Raw genomic sequence first — 17,791 nt, 5'->3', positions numbered from 1 at the left:
GTTTAAATGCCCACCAGAAGGATCCAGTGGAAAGGAAATGCTATTTCAATAAGCCATAGGTATATTGGAGACATTGAATGGGTTAAAAATAGGTATGTTGGAGGGGAGAAAAAAAACCCGAAGTGAAAAGGTTGGATATGTTGATTCGGATGCTATTATGCCTGACCCTGAAAGCCCAGGGAAGAAGTTTAACACTGATGCAGCAGGCAGGAATGCTTACAGATTCTGGAAGAGAACAGCGAGCAAGTTGTTTAAGGGCTTTTGGTCCATTATGTCTCCAAGCTGGGAGAGACTGGCATCAGGAGGACCTGTGAGCACAGTTCAGAAATTTAGACGGAACATTCTTAAAGACCTGGACTGGATCCATACCAAAAGGAAAACAAAAGAAAAATATGGAAACATTTCCAGAACCAGTTAGCAGGTTTTAGGGACTGACTGGTTGGTTACCAGAAAAGAAAGGGGGGAGGACATTTTAAATAAGTTTTTCTTTTAAAGATTTTGTTTATTTCAGAGAGAGTGAGCGCGAGAGAGAGCACAAGCAGGGGGAGGGGCAGAGTGAGAGGGAGAAGGCTCCCCACTGAGCAGGGAGCTCAACGATCCCAGGACCCCGAGATCATGACCTGAGCCAAAGGCAGCCGCTTAACGGACTGAGCCACCCAGGCGCCCCTCATTTGGCATTTTAAAATGTAACATATCAAACACAGTTTGTAAAATCATATTAGTCTTCCCAATTATGAGGTGGAGCTTGCTTTTATTTTAACTTCATGCAGTTAGACAGCTAGCCTCAGTAGGAATAAGTTATGGTCTGGTGTGAGAATGGGGAAAAGACCCAAGAAGTAAGAGTAGCAGCCGAGCCGTCCCTGTTCTATCGGCCCCAGGCTTCTGGCCACCTCTGTGTCCCCCTTGCCATGGTATATGTGTCAGGTGGTGTGCCCTGTTTCAGGGTTCCAGGATGTATTACTCAACAGTGAGGCTTCTTCACTCACAGTACTTGAGGTGGATTCTGAGTAGTAGAACCTTCTGACTGATTACATTCTGAGCGATAGGACTTGCTGGCCATGCCCATGACGCGGACGCCTGCGCTGCAGATCCGCATGGATGGGGGGGTGAGCCGCCGTGCACCAATCTTAGTCTGGTCTGACAGTGAATTTTCGCAACCCTCTACACTTAACCTCTGGTTATTACAGTTTTGGAAATGATGTGTACAAAGCTGGGAAGAACCTTTTAAAAAAAGCTTAGGAAAATACTAAGACTAGTGACGTCTTTTGGTGCCAATGAGGTGTCAGAACGGATTAAAAAAAAAGAACAGATGTTGTAACAAATACGACTGGATTGTGTGTCTCATAATACACAGCTGGATGTATTTCACAAATGTATTTGGATATTAAAAAAAAATTCCTCGTAGTTTAGGTAAGGTGCAAGTAGTAACACTTATGTGGGGAATAAACTGAGATTTGGCAGCAGAAGGGAGGAGTTCCCCTTGGGCTGGAAGTGATGACAGAGTTGATCTGCTGTTCCGTTTGAGCCCTGCCCATCCTCAGAACCTACGAATAGTTGAAAAGAGCCTTAGTTTCAGGGGCTGTAAAAGGAATGGCCAGTGGGTCTGTGACGATCAGTGCTGGACCCTCCCGGCTGCCTGTTCTGACGAAGGTTATGGCAAAACTTGAGTTCATCTTCCGTTTTCCTTAGGGGCCCTTGCCAGGATTACTTCATTCTAGAGAACCAGCGTTACTAAAACGTTTTATTGCTGAGTGATTGCTATCTTCATTTTGCAAGAATAATTAAATAAATCTTTTCTTCACCGAGTATTTTCTCCATTAAGAAGGATGCAAGTCAGACACCTAAAAGTACTAAGTGCGTATCATAGTACTCTTAGCTTTCCAGTAACTTAGTTTGAAAGTTACTTTAAAAACCATAGTTTTTCTGTATATTAGTATGATAGCTTAGCTTTTACTTCTTTTATCTTTTGAAAATATTTTATTTATTTATTTGAAAGAGAGCATGAGCGGGGCTGGGGGGGCAGAGGGAGAGGGAGAAGCAGACTCCCTGCTGAGTGCAGAGCCCAACGACACGGGGCGGGGCTTGATCCCAGGACCCCGAGATTATGACCTGAGCCGAAATCAAGTTGGCCGCCTACCCGACTGAGCCACCCAGGCGCCCCCAGCTTAGCCTTTATTATCAAAGTTTTAAAAAGCACTCGACTGTTAGACACAGCAGTGAATGCCATTGGCTTTCACATCATCACCTCTGATTTCAGGATGCTCAGATCTGCAGGTGCTCCTTAGTAGCGGCCCTGGCAGTGGGCTTAGGGCTCCTGTGCCACGTTGGGCTCTGCTTCTGTCCTGTGGACGGGGGCTGCTGCCAGTCTGTGGGGGCACCCCACCACCACCTCCTACCTTGTGGAGCCCCAGGGATTGGGGACTCGTTCTAGGGTCCTTTGTTATGAGGACCTTCAACCCAACGTGCAGAGTTAGATAAATCATAGCAGTCGGCCTTGATTCATCAAAGGGTCTTTGAATTTGTAAAGTAGGTCCAAAATTTTCATTTACCCTTTACTCTGAGGTGGGTTTCATTTCTAGAGCATATAGGAGGTCAGTGTCTGGGTTTTCACCCCCAGAATTTATTTTAATATTGTAATGTAGTATAGACCAAAATAGAGAACAGTTCTTTACCTTACATTTCCCATTATAAATACTCTAAATTCTGTGTCATTTCCATACTATGTAAATCCCTTTAACATTTAAAACTATGCCATAGATACATGTAATATGTCCTCACTCCATTTATTCTTGTCTCTCTGAATACAAAAAAGCACACCATTTCCACCTATGATAAAAGCAGTGTGTCACTGGATTAGATTAGTCTTAACTTGGTATTATTTGTGTCTTATGATTTCTTAGTCAAATTCGTGCTCATTCACAAGATGTTGGTGAATTTTTTAAAAAATGTTTAAGAAATTCAGAATGAATTTGCATTTTGTCAAAATGCTGTTCAATTGCCAAGGTTATGGTTCAAATGCATTAAGCTGCAAGTTACAGAAAACCCAATTTAAGGTGACTTGGATAAAGAGTATTTATTGGTTTATGTCATCGGAAGGCCAGCTTTAGGCTAAGCTCCAGGGTTGACTGATTGGGTATCTCCACAGTGCTACTAAAAATTTGGTTTTCTTCTTTCTATACTCTGCATTCTCACCTTCCTCTTGTGATTGCAGCCATTCCCAGACTTATATGATCCCTTACTCATGTGCAGTAATGTTTTAGGAGCTCACCCAGAAACCCTCTCCTGCTGTTCTATTGACTTTGGTTGAGGGGTGTGCCCATGCCTTGAACCAGCAACTGTGGCTTATGAGGAGGAGCTCAGGCTTGGAGTCCAGCTTCCCCCAAAGTATAGGGCTGTGGGAGGAGGCACAGAAACTCCAATCAGACCCAAATACTTACGCAGAGTGGGGGGGGGGGGCAATACGAGTAAAGGGCACAATCACCCTCTTCACTATGCCATGTGAGTTGAAGTCACTTGGGTTTCATTTATAAAAGTGCTTGCCTTGTTTCATTGGTTTCTATTCCTTCTGTCCTTAGGGGCTGTGACGACAACCAAACGGACGGGCATTCCAGCTCCTCGAGAACTTTCAGTAACTGTCTCAAGAGAGAGAACTGTGCCACGCGGTCCCTCCAACCCCAGGAAGTCGGTGTCCAGTCCAACTTCTTCCAGCACACCCACCCCTACTAAGCACCTGAGGACCACTTCCACGAGACCCAAACAAGAGCATGAAGGTGGGGAAAAGGCCGTGCTCGAGTCCCAAGTTCGGGAACTTCTGGCAGAAGCCAAAGCGAAAGATAGTGAAATTAACAGGCTTCGAAGTGAACTGAAGAAATGCAAGGAGAAAAGGACTCCAAGCATCGAAGGAGCTGAGGCTTCAGACTCCAATCTAGACGGAACGTCCGCCTCGCCCAGTGACTCAGAACCTTTGATAAGAGCTCTTGAGGAGAAGAACAAGAATTTTCAGAAAAAGCTTGCAGATCTCGAGGAGGAAAACCGGGCCTTGAGGGAGAAACTGACTTACCTGGAGCACTCCCCCAATTCAGAGGGAGGCGTGAGTCACACCGGTGAGAGCAGCTGCCCAACATCCATAACTCAGGAGTCAAGCTTCGGGAGCCCGACTGGAAATCAGTTGTCAGGTGAAATCGAGGAGTACAGGAACAACATACCCGAAAATGCATTACGGACGTCGGGCTCTTCAAGCAGCGACGTTACCAAAGCTTCTCTGTCCCCGGATGCCTCTGATTTCGAGCACATCACCGCAGACACCCCCTCCCGGCCCCTGTCCGCTACCAGCAACCCCTTTAAGAGCTCCAAGTGTTCGACCACCGGCAGTTCCCCTAACAACGTGAGCGAACTTTCCCTGGCTTCCCTCACGGAGAAGATACAGAAGATGGAGGAAAACCACCACAGCACTGCAGAGGAGCTGCAGGCCACTTTGCAGGAATTGTCAGACCAGCAGCAAATGGTGCAGGAACTGACAGCCGAAAATGAGAAACTCGTGGACGAGAAGACGATATTAGAAACGTCCTTCCATCAGCATCGGGAGAGGGCCGAGCAGCTCAGTCAGGAAAACGAGAAACTCCTAAATCTCTTACAAGAGCGAGTGAAGAATGAGGAGCCCAACACGCAAGAAGGAAAGATCCTTGAGCTGGAGCAGAAGTGCACAGAAATTCTTGACCAGGGCCGCTTTGAAAGAGAGAAGTTGCTCAACATTCAGCAGCAGCTGACCTGTAGCTTACGGAAGGTTGAGGAAGAAAACCAAGGTGCTTTAGAAATGATTAAACACCTGAAGGAAGAAAACGAAAAACTGAATGGGTTTCTGGACCTGGAACGGCGTAATAATGGCGTGATGGCCCAAAGTCTGGAAGAGTGTAAAGCCACGCTGGAAGGGCTGCAGATGGAACATGGGTCAATGAAGGCTCATTTGGAGAATGAGAAGCAGAAAGCTACAGAGACCAGCCCCATGGGGCACACGGCAGAGGGTCGTGAGGTTCAAGAAATGTTGAGAGTCGCTCGAGCTGAGAAAGATCAGCTGGAACTGTCTTGCACCGAGCTCAGGCAAGAATTAGTGAAGGCCCATGGTGAAATTAAACATGTTTCGAGCCTCCTGGCCAAGGTAAGGAGGTCCCTCTGTGCCCGTGTTTCCTCATCCTTCTTAGCCTTCCCCTCTTTGACCTTTAGATTCACAGAGCACAGAGATTCCTTAGCTCAGCCAATTTCATTCACGAATCCAGCATCCCATCTTCAAGATCTGTTCCATTCCAGACACATTGGGGATACAAAAATGAAACACCCCAATTTCTGACTATAGGCAGTTCAAAGTGTAGCAGGGATATAGTGAATCAAATGAGTGAATACGATGCAGGGAGAAAGAGTATCATAGAGGACAGCTCAGAGTCCAGTGCCAAGGAGGAGCACCTAAAATAATAGGGGACAAAGGAAGGTAGTGCAGGAGGGCTTGTTGGAAGAGGTAGCAAATAAGCTGAGTCTTACTGGCTCAGAATGAGAGAGAGTTACCCAGATCAGTTAGCATGCTTTGGGCTGCTAACCGCTAACAGAGAATTAAAATCATCCCTAATTTCCCTACCAAGTAATAATATAACCGCTATTTTGGTGTTTTCTTTCAGATTTATGTGTGTGTGTGTGTCCCACAAGTTAAAAAAAATTTTTAGGGGTGCCTGGGTGGCTCAGTCGGTTGGGAGTTTGACTCTTGGTTTCAGCTTAGGTCATGGTCTCAGGTTCGTGGGACAGAGCTCCACATAAGGCTCCCCGTTCAGCGGAGAGTCTGCTGGGGATTCTCTCTCTCTCTTCTTCTGTTACTCCCCCCGCGTGTGCACACGTGCTCTCTCTCTCAAATATAAATAAGTGAATCTTTAAAAAAAAAATTTTAGGCTTCTCTTGCACATACTCTTTTTTAATTTAATATTTTCTGAGAATATTCTCCTCATTTACTCTTTGAAACATGATTTTAGGGCACCTGGGTGGCTCAGTTGTTAAGCATCTGCCTTCGGCTCAGGTCATGATCCCAGGGTCCTGGGATGGAGCCCCGCATCAGGCTCCCTGCTCAGCGGGAAGCCTGCTTGTCCCTCTCCCACTCCCCCTGCTTGTGTTCCCTCTCTCGCTGTGTCTCTCGGACGCTTAACGACTGAGCCACCCAGGCACCCTATATAAATATTTTATATGTACTGGTCGCCTGTTTGTTGAACATTTATATTCTTTTCCAGTCTTTTGATATTGTAAAGACATTTTTGTATATCTCTCTGATCATTTCCTTAGGAAAAATTCCTAAACATTGGCTTATGGTGTCAGAAGATGACCATTTTAAAGGTACTCGATACCTTCAGCCAGTTTGCCCCCCAGAAATACCATCCTGGTTTGTTCCCACCAGCAGATCCGTGAGGGTGTCTGTTTCCCTGAACCCCTGCCAGGGCTTGGTATCGAGTCGCTGGGTCATTCACATCTGGGCTTCATTGCCTCTTTTCTCCTCCCCTTCTTTACTGGGAAAGATCTTCCCCAACCCACAGTGAAATTAAATGATCACAATTTCATTTTTAAAAATAATCCTTTAATCAGTCTGGAACTTGGTCACATGATGAAGATTGCTGGTAATTCTATGATATTCTGCTGGCTCACAGTGGTGCCGGGAAGGTATGGACAGGTGGCTTCCTGTTTCCCGTTCCCTCCAGGCTCTGGGGCTGTGATGTTAGGGCTTCCTGGGTGACAGAGATTGAAGCCACTCCCTACCTTGGTTGTCACTATTTTAAGAGACAAGTTGTACCATGAGCTCACAGGGGCGTTTTTCTCTGTGGCTTCATCTGCCTTCAGATCAGTCTGTTGCTACTTGATTGTGGCATTGGGCTGTCTGATGATCTGAGTGGTAGGTAGCATCAGGAGTTTTTTTAATCACTGTCGGTGTTCTAAACTTAGAGTGTCTTATTGAAAGTATGGAAGCAGTCCTGTTAGAAGGTACTAGCCAGGTGCCCATTTTGAAGTTTAAGGTGGTAATTATAGCTTTACATTAAGTTTTAATGTCTGTGGGATGGGTTCCTCTCCATCCATCACTGTTGCAAAAAGCTTGACCTCCCGGGTGACCTTCTTGAAGTCCCCCAGCTCAGTCCTTCATCTATCTCTTTGCATTTCGATTGACATTACATTGAATGTATGTGTCACCAAGAAGTCATTTAGTGTCTCAAGACAGTAGCTTTACTTTTTTTGATCATGAAATTATGTGTTCATTACAGAAGGTTTAGAAACTACGGAAACCTATAAAGAAGAAAATTAGTATTACCTTTAACCCTACCACTTGGAGAAAAACGCAGCTAGCATTTTCCTGTATGTCTTTTCAGATGTTTCCCCAGTGTATGCACGTTCAGGCATGCATACAAACTTGTATTAACATAATTAAAATATCTAATCTTCTTATTCGGAAGGATAGAGTATGTCACTCCACGTTCCCTGAATAAAGACCCGGCTGGATTAGTTTATCAATTCTGCTGTTAATCTATTTGATTAATTTGTTTCTACTTTCATCTTTATTAATCCTTTCATTCTGCTTTTATACATTTCCTTGGTTTCTTCTTAGTATTTTGAGTAAAATTCTCTGTTTAAGTCTGTCATTTCTTGGTGGATAATGAAAGCATTTAAAGGTATGAATTTGCCCTTTATTATAGCTTTAGCTACATGAAGACAATAAAATTTAGAATTTTCTGGGACATACTAAGTCTTATTTGGAGAAAAAGAAGAAAGGTTTGCAATCTCTGTGGAGTACAAGGTACAGCATATATGTTTTAAATCAAGCTGTTACATTATTCATATATCCCATATTTTTATATTACTTGCTGATTAGAATGATCAGACATTTGTCAGTAGGATGAAAGAGCTCTAGCTGGTATTCTGAGGTAAGAGTATGTGAAGCACCATGTCACATAGGAGTTTCTTTTATATGTATTGAGATCTTAGGTCTGTAATTTTGTGCTTTTTTTTTTTTAAGATTTTATTTCTTTATCTAAGAGAGAGAGCATGAGCCAGGCGGAGGGGCAGAAGGAAAGGGAGAAGCAGATTCCCCACTGGGCTGGGAGCTTGACTCGGGCTGATCCCAAGACCCAAGGATTGTGACCTGAGCCGAAGGCAGACCCCTAACCGACTGAGCCACCCGGGCGCCCCTAAGTTTGCCCTGTCTTACGTGTACAGAGCCACCGATCTGTAATTGCAGTCGAGTTGTAAACTGTGATAACCTTCCTGTCCTTTTCTGTTACCTTCGAAAAGGTAAAAACCCAGACTTTCTAGGCTGCCTGGAAGCTTACTGTAGAAGCCCCAATGCAGGGTATCAACTATCCACCAGCAACCATGAATTCAAGTTATAAGATGTAAGGGACTCATGCCCCAAAGAAACAGGAACACTTTCAGCACAAAACCATCATGAAGGATGGGAAGGTGGTGGGTTGGTAGGTGGAAAGCTTGGGTCCTCCTGACTTAGCTAATGGTTCAGTCTGTGACTTTGGGCAGGCCCCTCTTTGCTGCACAGTGCTGAATAGAGGTGTGGTGGTGCAGGGACCTTGGCCTTGTTTAAAGGGAGTGCCTTCAACATTTCGTCAAGGATGCCTGTTGTAAGCACTTGTTGTGTACCTTTTATTGAGTGATACAAGTATTTTGCTTGCTTTTTTTTTTAAAAAAAGGTTGGAGATTGAATTTTTCTACATCTACTGTAGTTCTTATACATCGGCCATGATCTTAGAGTAGTTTTTATGTGATCACGGTGGTTTCTGTACTTGTTAATGAGATAAATTACAATAACGGATTTTCCAAGGTAGTCTAGTGTTAAATCATCTCTGCATTCCTGGGGTAAATCCTAATTCTTCGGTTCTCAATCGCCTCACCAGACATTTTTGCATAGAACTTTCACGTTTAACTGCCTTAAGCAGATGTCAAGGTGAGTGTCCTGTTCATCACCGAGCAGTTTTCTTGGTGATAAACAACTTCTACCCGAACTCTTCATTCATCCACTCTAATTCTTGGCAAAATATGAGTATTATGAGAAATAACAAAATCACATATTTACAGAGAGGAAAAGCAGTACCAAACCATCCTATGATCTGATAGATGTAGTAAGTCCATAGAAGTTTCCAGTTTGGCTAAATTACATAAATGAGTCAGATACTGTGAGAAGAGCCTCTGAAAAGCCTTAAAATTTACTTCTTTGGGTGAGGGGGGGCACAAGATGGATCTGTTCCCCACAGTAAATGGAAAATTGGTAGGACATTTACAATCATTGTGATTATTTTGGAGGCTTTTTATTCCTCTCCTTTCTTTGTCTCCAGCTAGTATCTCTATTCTTGTCAGCTTCTCTGATCTCCAACACAGAAATTCTGCTGGCAGCTTCCTGTATGATTATAAAACGTGCCTCCGTACGACTTTGAGGAAGGGTCTCCTTTCCAGAGTCCTGATTGCTCACCCTCCTGTAAGCCTCTCATACGGCTGCCCCAGCCAGCGGCAAGGAGCATGTCGTTGCATGAGATTCTTGGTTTTCTGGACAATAATGCAATCCAGGTTTATGTTCTTCTGACGTTCAAATTTTCAGTTGTTTCAGGATCTTGATTTCAAGTTAGAATGTTTTTACAAGGCTTGAAACACAGAAGTTTTAAAAGAAAATACTGATTTTTTTTTCCCCCAAGGTCAGAAGCTTATAGGTGGTATCCTTAGAGATTTAGTTCTCACTATAGAAACTCAGGTGTCTCTTCCAGAAGAGAAAGGAGATTATAAAGAAACACTTGCTGTGAGTGGTCAAGGAAAACTAGGGGTACAGTAATCCCTGTGTGACCAGTATTGGTCACCAGGCCTAACTAATTAGGGGGAGCCAGTGGTCACAAGTGGCAAAACCAGAATTTGAGAGAAAGATGTGACAAGGATGGGCCCTGAGCTCTGTCAGGTCATCGTCCCTACGGCAGATCGGCTAGGATCACTCGTATGAAAGCCGCCTGCCCGTCCCTGGCGTCTTGGAGGAGCTCAGAAGTATTGGTGAATCTGTGTGGTGGAGTTCAGGAGAACGTAGGGATCACTTCCCCTTCGTGCATCATGCACTGGGTACTCTTGGGAGAGTCGGTTATGGTTGAATTGTTCAGGCTGAAGACGCGGACATTTCGGTGGTCTTCAGCTCAGACCGTTTCCCTATTGTCTCCCGCGCCTTTGGCTGACAACAGTTTATCAGTTCTCTGGGCAGAGCAGAGTCCTGTGACTTCATGCTGAGCAGAAGGCAATAAGAAACTTGTGTGGGGGCGCCTGGGTGGTTCCGGCGGTTAAGCATCTGACTCTTGGTTTCGGCTCAGGTCATGATCTAAGGCTCCGAGCTGGGCGTGGAGCCTGCTTAAGATTCTCTCCCTCATCCTCTGCCCCTCCTCTCCCACCCCCGCCTTGCACGTGCGCTCTCTCTCTCTCTCAAAAAAAAAAAAAAAAAAGGAAAGGAAAGGACAAGAAATTTGTGTGACAGAGCCTGTTTTCCAGTCCTCCCGAGGAAGTCAAGTGGAGACACTTGTCCAGGCAGCTTGGGGAAAGGCCTGCAGGCTCTGCACCGGGAAGCCTTCACGGGGGGCCGTTGCTCAGGGACTGTGCCTCAGGCCCCGGCCTGGTAGCGCAGGGCTTAAAGCCTGCTGTGCACCAGGAGCTGGAGCTTAGGAAGTGGCCTCTGTGGAGCCAGAATGCCCTTTTGTCCTTTATTAGGTCAGACATGACAATCATGTGGCCCAGGACACACAGCAGTCACATGTCGCGTGACTGCCGGCTCCCTCGGCTCCCCAACCTCCTCCCTGCCCCCCCCCGCCCTGTAGGGCTCTGCTCTTGCAACCTTGTGCAGGGGGGTGGGAGCTGAACCTGAGGGTTTGGCCAGGAGACATCCGATGTTTGAGTAAGGGTGGTCTTGCCCATAGGACCAGACCCGCTGGATCTGTGCTCCTACCCCCTGTGCCTCCATGTAACTCAGAGGAGGGGGCGCTGCTTCTCCCGTGGACCCAAGTGTGGGCTCTCCCTTCTGGAATTCCTGGGCTGATTCCCCCTTCCCTTCGGAGGGGCCCATTTTTCCCTTCAGACATGTTCATATCTTTCCTGACGTTACGCCTGAACACCATTCTTCCCTTCACTTGACCTTAGGACTTGTCTGCAAAGCCCCAGCATTTGTCTCTCCTGGGTGAGCACTCGGGAAACCCCTCTGTGAGCACTCATCTGGAAAATCTAGAAAGTTCCAAAGTGAAATACAGATTTTGACCCTCTTCTTGGAGTGTTTATTATAGCCATTTTTCTTTTTCCATAACAAAAGTGTAAACTGAATTAGCATGTTCTTCTCTACCTTGCTTGGCAGGGCAGCATTACCAAAAAAAAAAAAAAGTTCAAGTTTTGGTCAGCATGAATGAAATCTGGCTCTCCATCAGCAATATATATTCGGAACAGGGCCAAGAATTAAGCAAAAGGAGTTTTGGAGGAACCAAGTTAGATGTAAAAACAAACACAACAGAAGTAACACATTCTTATTCCTGGTGAAGTTACTAAAGCAGTCACTCCAAGTTTATTCACATTCACATTCTGTACCCCCGACCCTTGCACAGCACGGGTCCTCGTATATGTGGGCTTTTTTTTTCAGCAAGTACAGTACTGTAAATGTATTTTCTTTTCCTTACGATTTTCTTTTTTTTTCTTTTTTTTTTAATTTTTTTATTGTTATGTTAATCCCCATACATTACATCATTAGTTTTAGATATAGTGTTCCATGATTCATTGTTTGTGCATAACACCCAGTGCTCCATGCAGAACGTGCTCTCCTCAATACCCATCACCAGGCTAACCCATCCTCCCACCCCCTCCCCTCTAGAACCCTCAGTTTGTTTTTCAGAGTCCATCGTCTCTCATGGTTCTTCTCCCCCTCCGATTTCCCCCTTCCTTACGATTTTCTAAATAACATTTTCTTTTCTCTCATCTCCTTTATTTTAAGAATACAGTACATAATGCATATCACATACAAAATATATGTCAACCCACTGTTTATGTTATAGATAAGGCTTCCCAGCCAATAGAAGGCTATTAGTGGTTAAGTTTTGGTGGAGTCAAAAGTTCCGGTTCAGTAAAGTCATAAAGTTTTGACTGTGGCGGGGAGGTTGGTGCCCCTAACCGCCCCCTTCCCCTTGTTCACGGATCAGCTGTGTAATTTTAACATTGTGACTTCTTCCATATATTAGATATCCAGGAAATACTTGTTGAATAAATGAGTGAATGTTACAGACACTTGTAACCGAATAAGGGGAGAGGCTGCTATAATGCTATGAATATGTTAAAAAATAAAATTATGGTCATATTTTAATAATAACTAATATTTTAGGGCTTTATATGTGCTAGGACTCTTCAACCCTTTAGATCATCTAATCTGATTTAATCGTCATAATTTTATGCTAAAGATACTGTCGTTATCTAATTTTTTGCATCCGAAGAAGCTAAGGCAGAGAATGGCTCGGCGACTAGCTAACTTGATGAATTGATGAAGGCCAGGGTTCACAGTGGGGTCTGACCCCCAGAACTGTTACTCCTCATCACTGATTTGTGCTGCTTCCTGGTTCCGTGGCAGTGAAGAGACAGAAAAACATCTGAGGCAGACCTGAGGACTCTGACACACTGTAGTCTTAAGGCCAGAGAGTTTGGGTGGGAAGAAAACCACCTTTCAAGTCTCAGCAAATGAGGAGAACTTTACTTGATTAGAACACAATAGAGAAATTCACAGTGAAACCCTGAGTCATCAGGACATGTCCTTTTGTTTGATTTACAACCTGAATCTTGAGGGGAGTAGGAGGTCACCAGGGGAGCTTGCGGGGTGGGGACAGCAGGAATGTGGCCAGAAGAGAACATCTAGTTCTCAGGCCAGAAAGGTTGGCCCAATCCTGGAAGTGACGCGAGTAGTTTCCAGTGTCTGGGAGTGCGGACCCTTGATGATAACCTTTTCCTCAGTTTCAGTGTCTGACAGCCAGGGGAAAGGTTCTCGCCCCATCTCTTCTCGGAGCCGCCCTCCCTGTCCCTGTGTCCCCCATCCTGGAAGGCTGGAGACCGGGCTGAGCCCTGCAGGGTGGGGGAGTCCCGAGTGGTCTCTGCTGCCATCTGCCTCTGGGACTGGCTCTAACCATCCCTCTCCAGGAAGGACTGGGGCTCCCCGGGGAAATTCATTTGACTCTGTTTGTAATGCAATTCTGCACACCCCATGTCTAGAGCAAGTTGATTTTTGAAGATGAGAGGTCTTCCTTGGATGCGTGAGAGGGATTTCTTTTCTGAAAAGGAGACATTGGAAATCACTTTGCTGGTTGTCTGATAGCGTAGTTGTTGAACGAAAAACCTGGCCAGTGGGAAGGCCAGTCCCGTGGACGGCAACCTAGAACTCCAGAGGGTCATGGCAGTACAAGGTGCTGGCCCTAGCTACCTGATAAATTGCACTCTTCAAGTGGCTTTACTTCTCCCTCTCTCCATTTGTTAATCTGTAAAATGAATATAACAATAGCTGCCTGTTATTACCCAGCAAGCTCCTGCAGGCAGAAATTATGAAGTTACTTAAGAGTATCTGTTGTTGTTGTTGTTGGTTTTCATAAGAGAGCTTTCTGGAATATATTGCTAAACTTGAGAGAATGATTCCCAAATTAAGAAGGAAGAATGATGTGTGTGATTTGAAACAGCATACTGACTTACAAGTTCAATGGCTCCAGCCGTCCGCAGCACCCATCCCAGGGGCCCCTCCCCACCGCTCTGCTTACCATTTGGTGCTTGTGATCACGACAAGCCAACACGAAGGAAGTAAAGCTGGGTCGGGGCCCTTGGGAGGCCAGCAGCCTCAGCTGCACGTGGAGACCCCCCCACCTCGGGGTGCTCATCCTTCTGGTTCCCTGGTTACACCCACCAGTTTCACTCCTGGCCCACAATAGTCCCACCCAAGTAACATGCATGTTTCTAGACGCCAGGTGAGCGGGCCCTCAGCCCGAGGCTTCCCTGACACGGAGCCCGGCCAGCTCTGCAGAAAGCCACGGTCTGACTCGGGAGGCAGGGCTGACAAGCCGCCCGCCTTGGCCGCTTCTCAAATGCTGTCGGACGTCAACCTTCTCGTATCTAAAACGCGTTGCCTCCTTTCTCCATAGAAATCGGCTTGGGTTTATTATGTAGCTTTCGTCCGGTCGAAGACTTCTGCTCGGGCTCACGTGTTGTAGTCTTCTTGGACCTGTGTTATACTATCATCTAACGTTGCATACACAGCTTAGATGGGCAGAATTGGCATTTAAAGTCTGGCAGCCTGGCTCCAGCTTAGTCCGGCCCCCTCGATGTCCCGCAGCAGCTACCATGACGCATTTGTGCAGTGTGGAGCCACGCACCTTTATAACTGAAATATCCGTTTCACAGACCAGTGCGCACCCTTAAGTTAGGCGGCGTGCTCTGGTTCTTTCCCATGCTGGTTCTCTCCTCATTCCCCCCCACCCTTTTCTTTCCTTCCTTCTTTATTTATTCCTGATCACAACATCCCAACTGAAAAACAGTGCAGTCCTGCTGTCCGGTGTCCATTTATCCATTCATCGGATGTTCACTCAGGGCCCCCCATGTATACAGAGATGCCCCCAAATCTAGGAAGACATCTATTAGGTACCAGCCTTACATTAATTAGTAAATATATGGCCATTTGGTAACATGAATTAAAGGACTATAGAAAAGGGGCATAGTTCATACTAAAATAATTGGTCTTTTCTGACAGCAGAATACTATGAAACATTTAAAGTAATGACAGAACATCGTGGATATCAGTGTGGCTACATCTCAAAAACACGGTTAAAAACAAGTTTTACAGGGGCGCCTGGGTGGCTCAGTTGGTTAAGCGACTGCCTTCGGCTCAGGTCATGATCCTGGAGTCCCGGGATCAAGTCCCGCATCGGGCTCCCTGCTCGGCAGGGAGTCTGCTTCTCCCTCTGACCCTCCCCCCTCTCATGCTCTCTCTCTATCTCATTCTCTCTCTCAAATAAATAAAATCTTAAAAAAAGTTTTACAAAAGCATAAGAAGTATAGTATAGTACAGGACAAAAGCATCTTACCATATAATGTAATACAGTGCGACAGTATACTGCAAAAGCATAATTATAGTATAATATGATTTGTATAAAAATTTTAAAATGGGGCGCTTGGCTGGCTCAGTCAGTGGAGCATGTGACTCTTGACCTCAGGATTGTGAGTTCGAGCCCACGTTGGGTGCAGAGATTAAATTACTTAAAAATAAAACAAAAGATAAAATAAATTTTTAAACACAACAATACTGTGTATTATCTCGGGCACATTCATATGCAGTAAAAGTGAAAAACCATTCAAGCAACAACCACACCACTTTTCGGATAATGCGAATTATTCTCTGGGGCGGGAGAGAAGGTTGGGACTTTACTAAATCCTGTTAAAGTAAAAATATTTAGCAAATGTGGCAAAATTTCATCACCTTGAAGTCCGTTTGGGCACATGGTTATTATCTTGTCACTCTGGGTGCTCTTCTGTGTATTTAAAATGTTTAATGATTCAGAATTGAAAAGGTGAAATGAGTGCTTGTCCTGTGCCGCTTCTCTGTGTCTGCTGCATGCCCATGTTTCAGTTCTGTGCCTTCAGCTGGTGTTCTCCGTCACATGAATGTCGCATTTCTCTAAAGAAACACCATACCCGCTAGTACCTTATGGCTAAAGACATTTGGCGTTTGCAGGGGATCGGTCGGGTCTCGGGGGCATTGTTCCTGGATTGCCCAGCAGAGGGCGCTGCTCCATAGCAGATGTGCGGAGGGGAGCCTCGCCCGCATCCGGGCCGCGCTCCGGGTGCAGTACCAGAGCCTCCCAGGGAAGCGCTCTTGCACCCAGTCACAGGACCGCAGGGCACCTGACTACCTGCAGCTTCCTTCATGCCTGTAGGGAGGGACACAGGCTCCACCATATTTGGCCGTTTGCAGACAATCACGTTTCTCTGTATATTTATAGCCTTGGCTATTTCCGAGGCTAAGAATACAGAAATGATACCAGGGTATAGCACATGCCAAGAGCTTCCTCCACCGTTGCATGGATGAGCCTGATGCTGATAGGTGAGGAACTCTTTCCTGGTAAACTGACCAGGCACCCTTCCTTTCATTTTAGGTGGAAAAGGATTATTCTTACTTGAAGGAGATATGTGATCATCAAGCAGAACAACTGAGCCGAACCAGCCTGAAACTGCAAGAGAAAGCGTCCGAGAGTGATGCGGAGATTAAAGACATGAAGGAAACCATATTTGAATTGGAAGATCAGGTGGAACAGCATCGGGCTGTCAAGTTACATAACAACCAGCTCATTAGTGAGCTAGAGAGTAAGTGAACTCGAGCCCTAGTCAGACGTGGATCAGGAGTGAGCACGATGTGAACCGAATGCCTGGGAGGGTCTGTGAGAATGGTTGTGAAAAGTCTTCCTTCCTCGTATTCGGCAGTCTTGTAGGAACAATGGCAGTCAAGAAAGGCAGAATGATTAACCTCTTTAACTGGAAAAGTGGGTAGTGTGGAAGGAAAGATTGTTGAACGCGAGTCAGCAGCACGGGGTGATTGTGAAAAAGAGCAAACACATTTTGGAGTGTTAGGTCTACTGTGCATGAGCCACACCACTGCCCACGCTCACTGGGTATTGACAGAGCATTGTCTTTTGGATCTGACGGGTAGGAAGACGGGTGACAGATGGTCAGATGGATTTGAACAATGGGCTAGGGAGAAAACAGTTCTAGCGTGTGTCCCATTAAGCCAGGATATCAAGTAACTTCTAGAGATCGGCCACTTCATCACCAAAGAGGCTCCAATATTTGGCTTCTTTATGAACTCATTGTTTGCTTTGAATAGGGAAAGACATTAAAAGGGATTAGTTAAACGTTGCCTGCTTTGTCCAAATAAGCTTTATCAAATTATCACATCTAATGTGTTTTGCTTTTGTCACAAAGGAATTAATGCACAGAGCTTTCGGTGACACTCACCATTGCTAAAAATAGCGTAGTTGGTTGCCTGAAAAGTTCCCCGACTTGTTCAGCCCATCCTCATTATTTGTGGAAGCCATATCTGGGAATTCACCTGCTTGCCAGAATTTATTTGTAACCCCAAAATCAACACGGCACTTCTCACATCATTTGCAGACGTGCACAGAGAGCGCGGCAAAAAATTTTAGTCTCCCCAAGTGCATTCCCAGCTCAGCTTGAACAAGGTGACCCTTTGCCTTCTTCTTGTTTCAGCTGTCATACTGCAAACAAGTATCTTTCTCGTGGTTATTTGGTGCCATGTTTTTAATATTTTTGTGCTTTTTTTTTTTTTTTTTGGCTATTTCACTGTATAGAGTGGCCCCTAAATGAAGTCCTGAAATGCCGTCTGGGGTCCCTACGGCTGGAAAGCCGGGATGTGCCTAATGGAGAAAATAAGTGTTAGACGAGCTTTGTTCAAGCACGAGTTTCAGTGCTGTTGGCTGTGAGTTCAATGTTAACAAAAACTTCCAGAGAAAGGAAGATAGAAATTCACCACTCTGGAAAATGCTGAAGTAAAATCTGTGGCATGTGACGCAGATGTGGAAAAGATTGAAAAGCAGCTATATTTGCGGATTCACAAGATGATGTCTGGCTAAAAAAAAAAAAAAAATAGCAGACTACATTATTGTGCAACTAAAAACCAGAGAATTTTACAGTCATGTTTCCCAGGGTCAGAAAAGCGTTAGACCCTTCTGAGCCGGTG

General features: G+C 45.3%; 1 protein-coding gene across 10 annotated transcripts in view; it reads left to right on the top strand.

Moving 5' to 3' along the window:
- SPECC1 (sperm antigen with calponin homology and coiled-coil domains 1) overlaps positions 1–17,791 on the top strand; it is a 271,702-nt gene that overhangs the window by 164,305 nt on the left and 89,606 nt on the right. For all 10 annotated transcript variants that reach the window (XR_013446037.1, XM_078067987.1, XM_078067988.1 and 7 more), the window contains 2 exons: positions 3,576–5,155; positions 16,194–16,401. Coding sequence is in view for 9 of the 10 variants with exons in the window: in XM_078067987.1 (XP_077924113.1) it covers positions 3,576–5,155; positions 16,194–16,401 (1,788 nt within the window). In the remaining variant the exon portion in view is untranslated. The remainder of the gene's footprint in view (positions 1–3,575; positions 5,156–16,193; positions 16,402–17,791) is intronic.

The sequence above is a fragment of the Halichoerus grypus genome, chromosome 2 (genome assembly GCF_964656455.1).
Source record: "Halichoerus grypus chromosome 2, mHalGry1.hap1.1, whole genome shotgun sequence".
NCBI classification, from domain to species: Eukaryota; Metazoa; Chordata; class Mammalia; order Carnivora; family Phocidae; genus Halichoerus; species Halichoerus grypus.
This window is presented reverse-complemented; position numbering and strand designations above follow the sequence as displayed.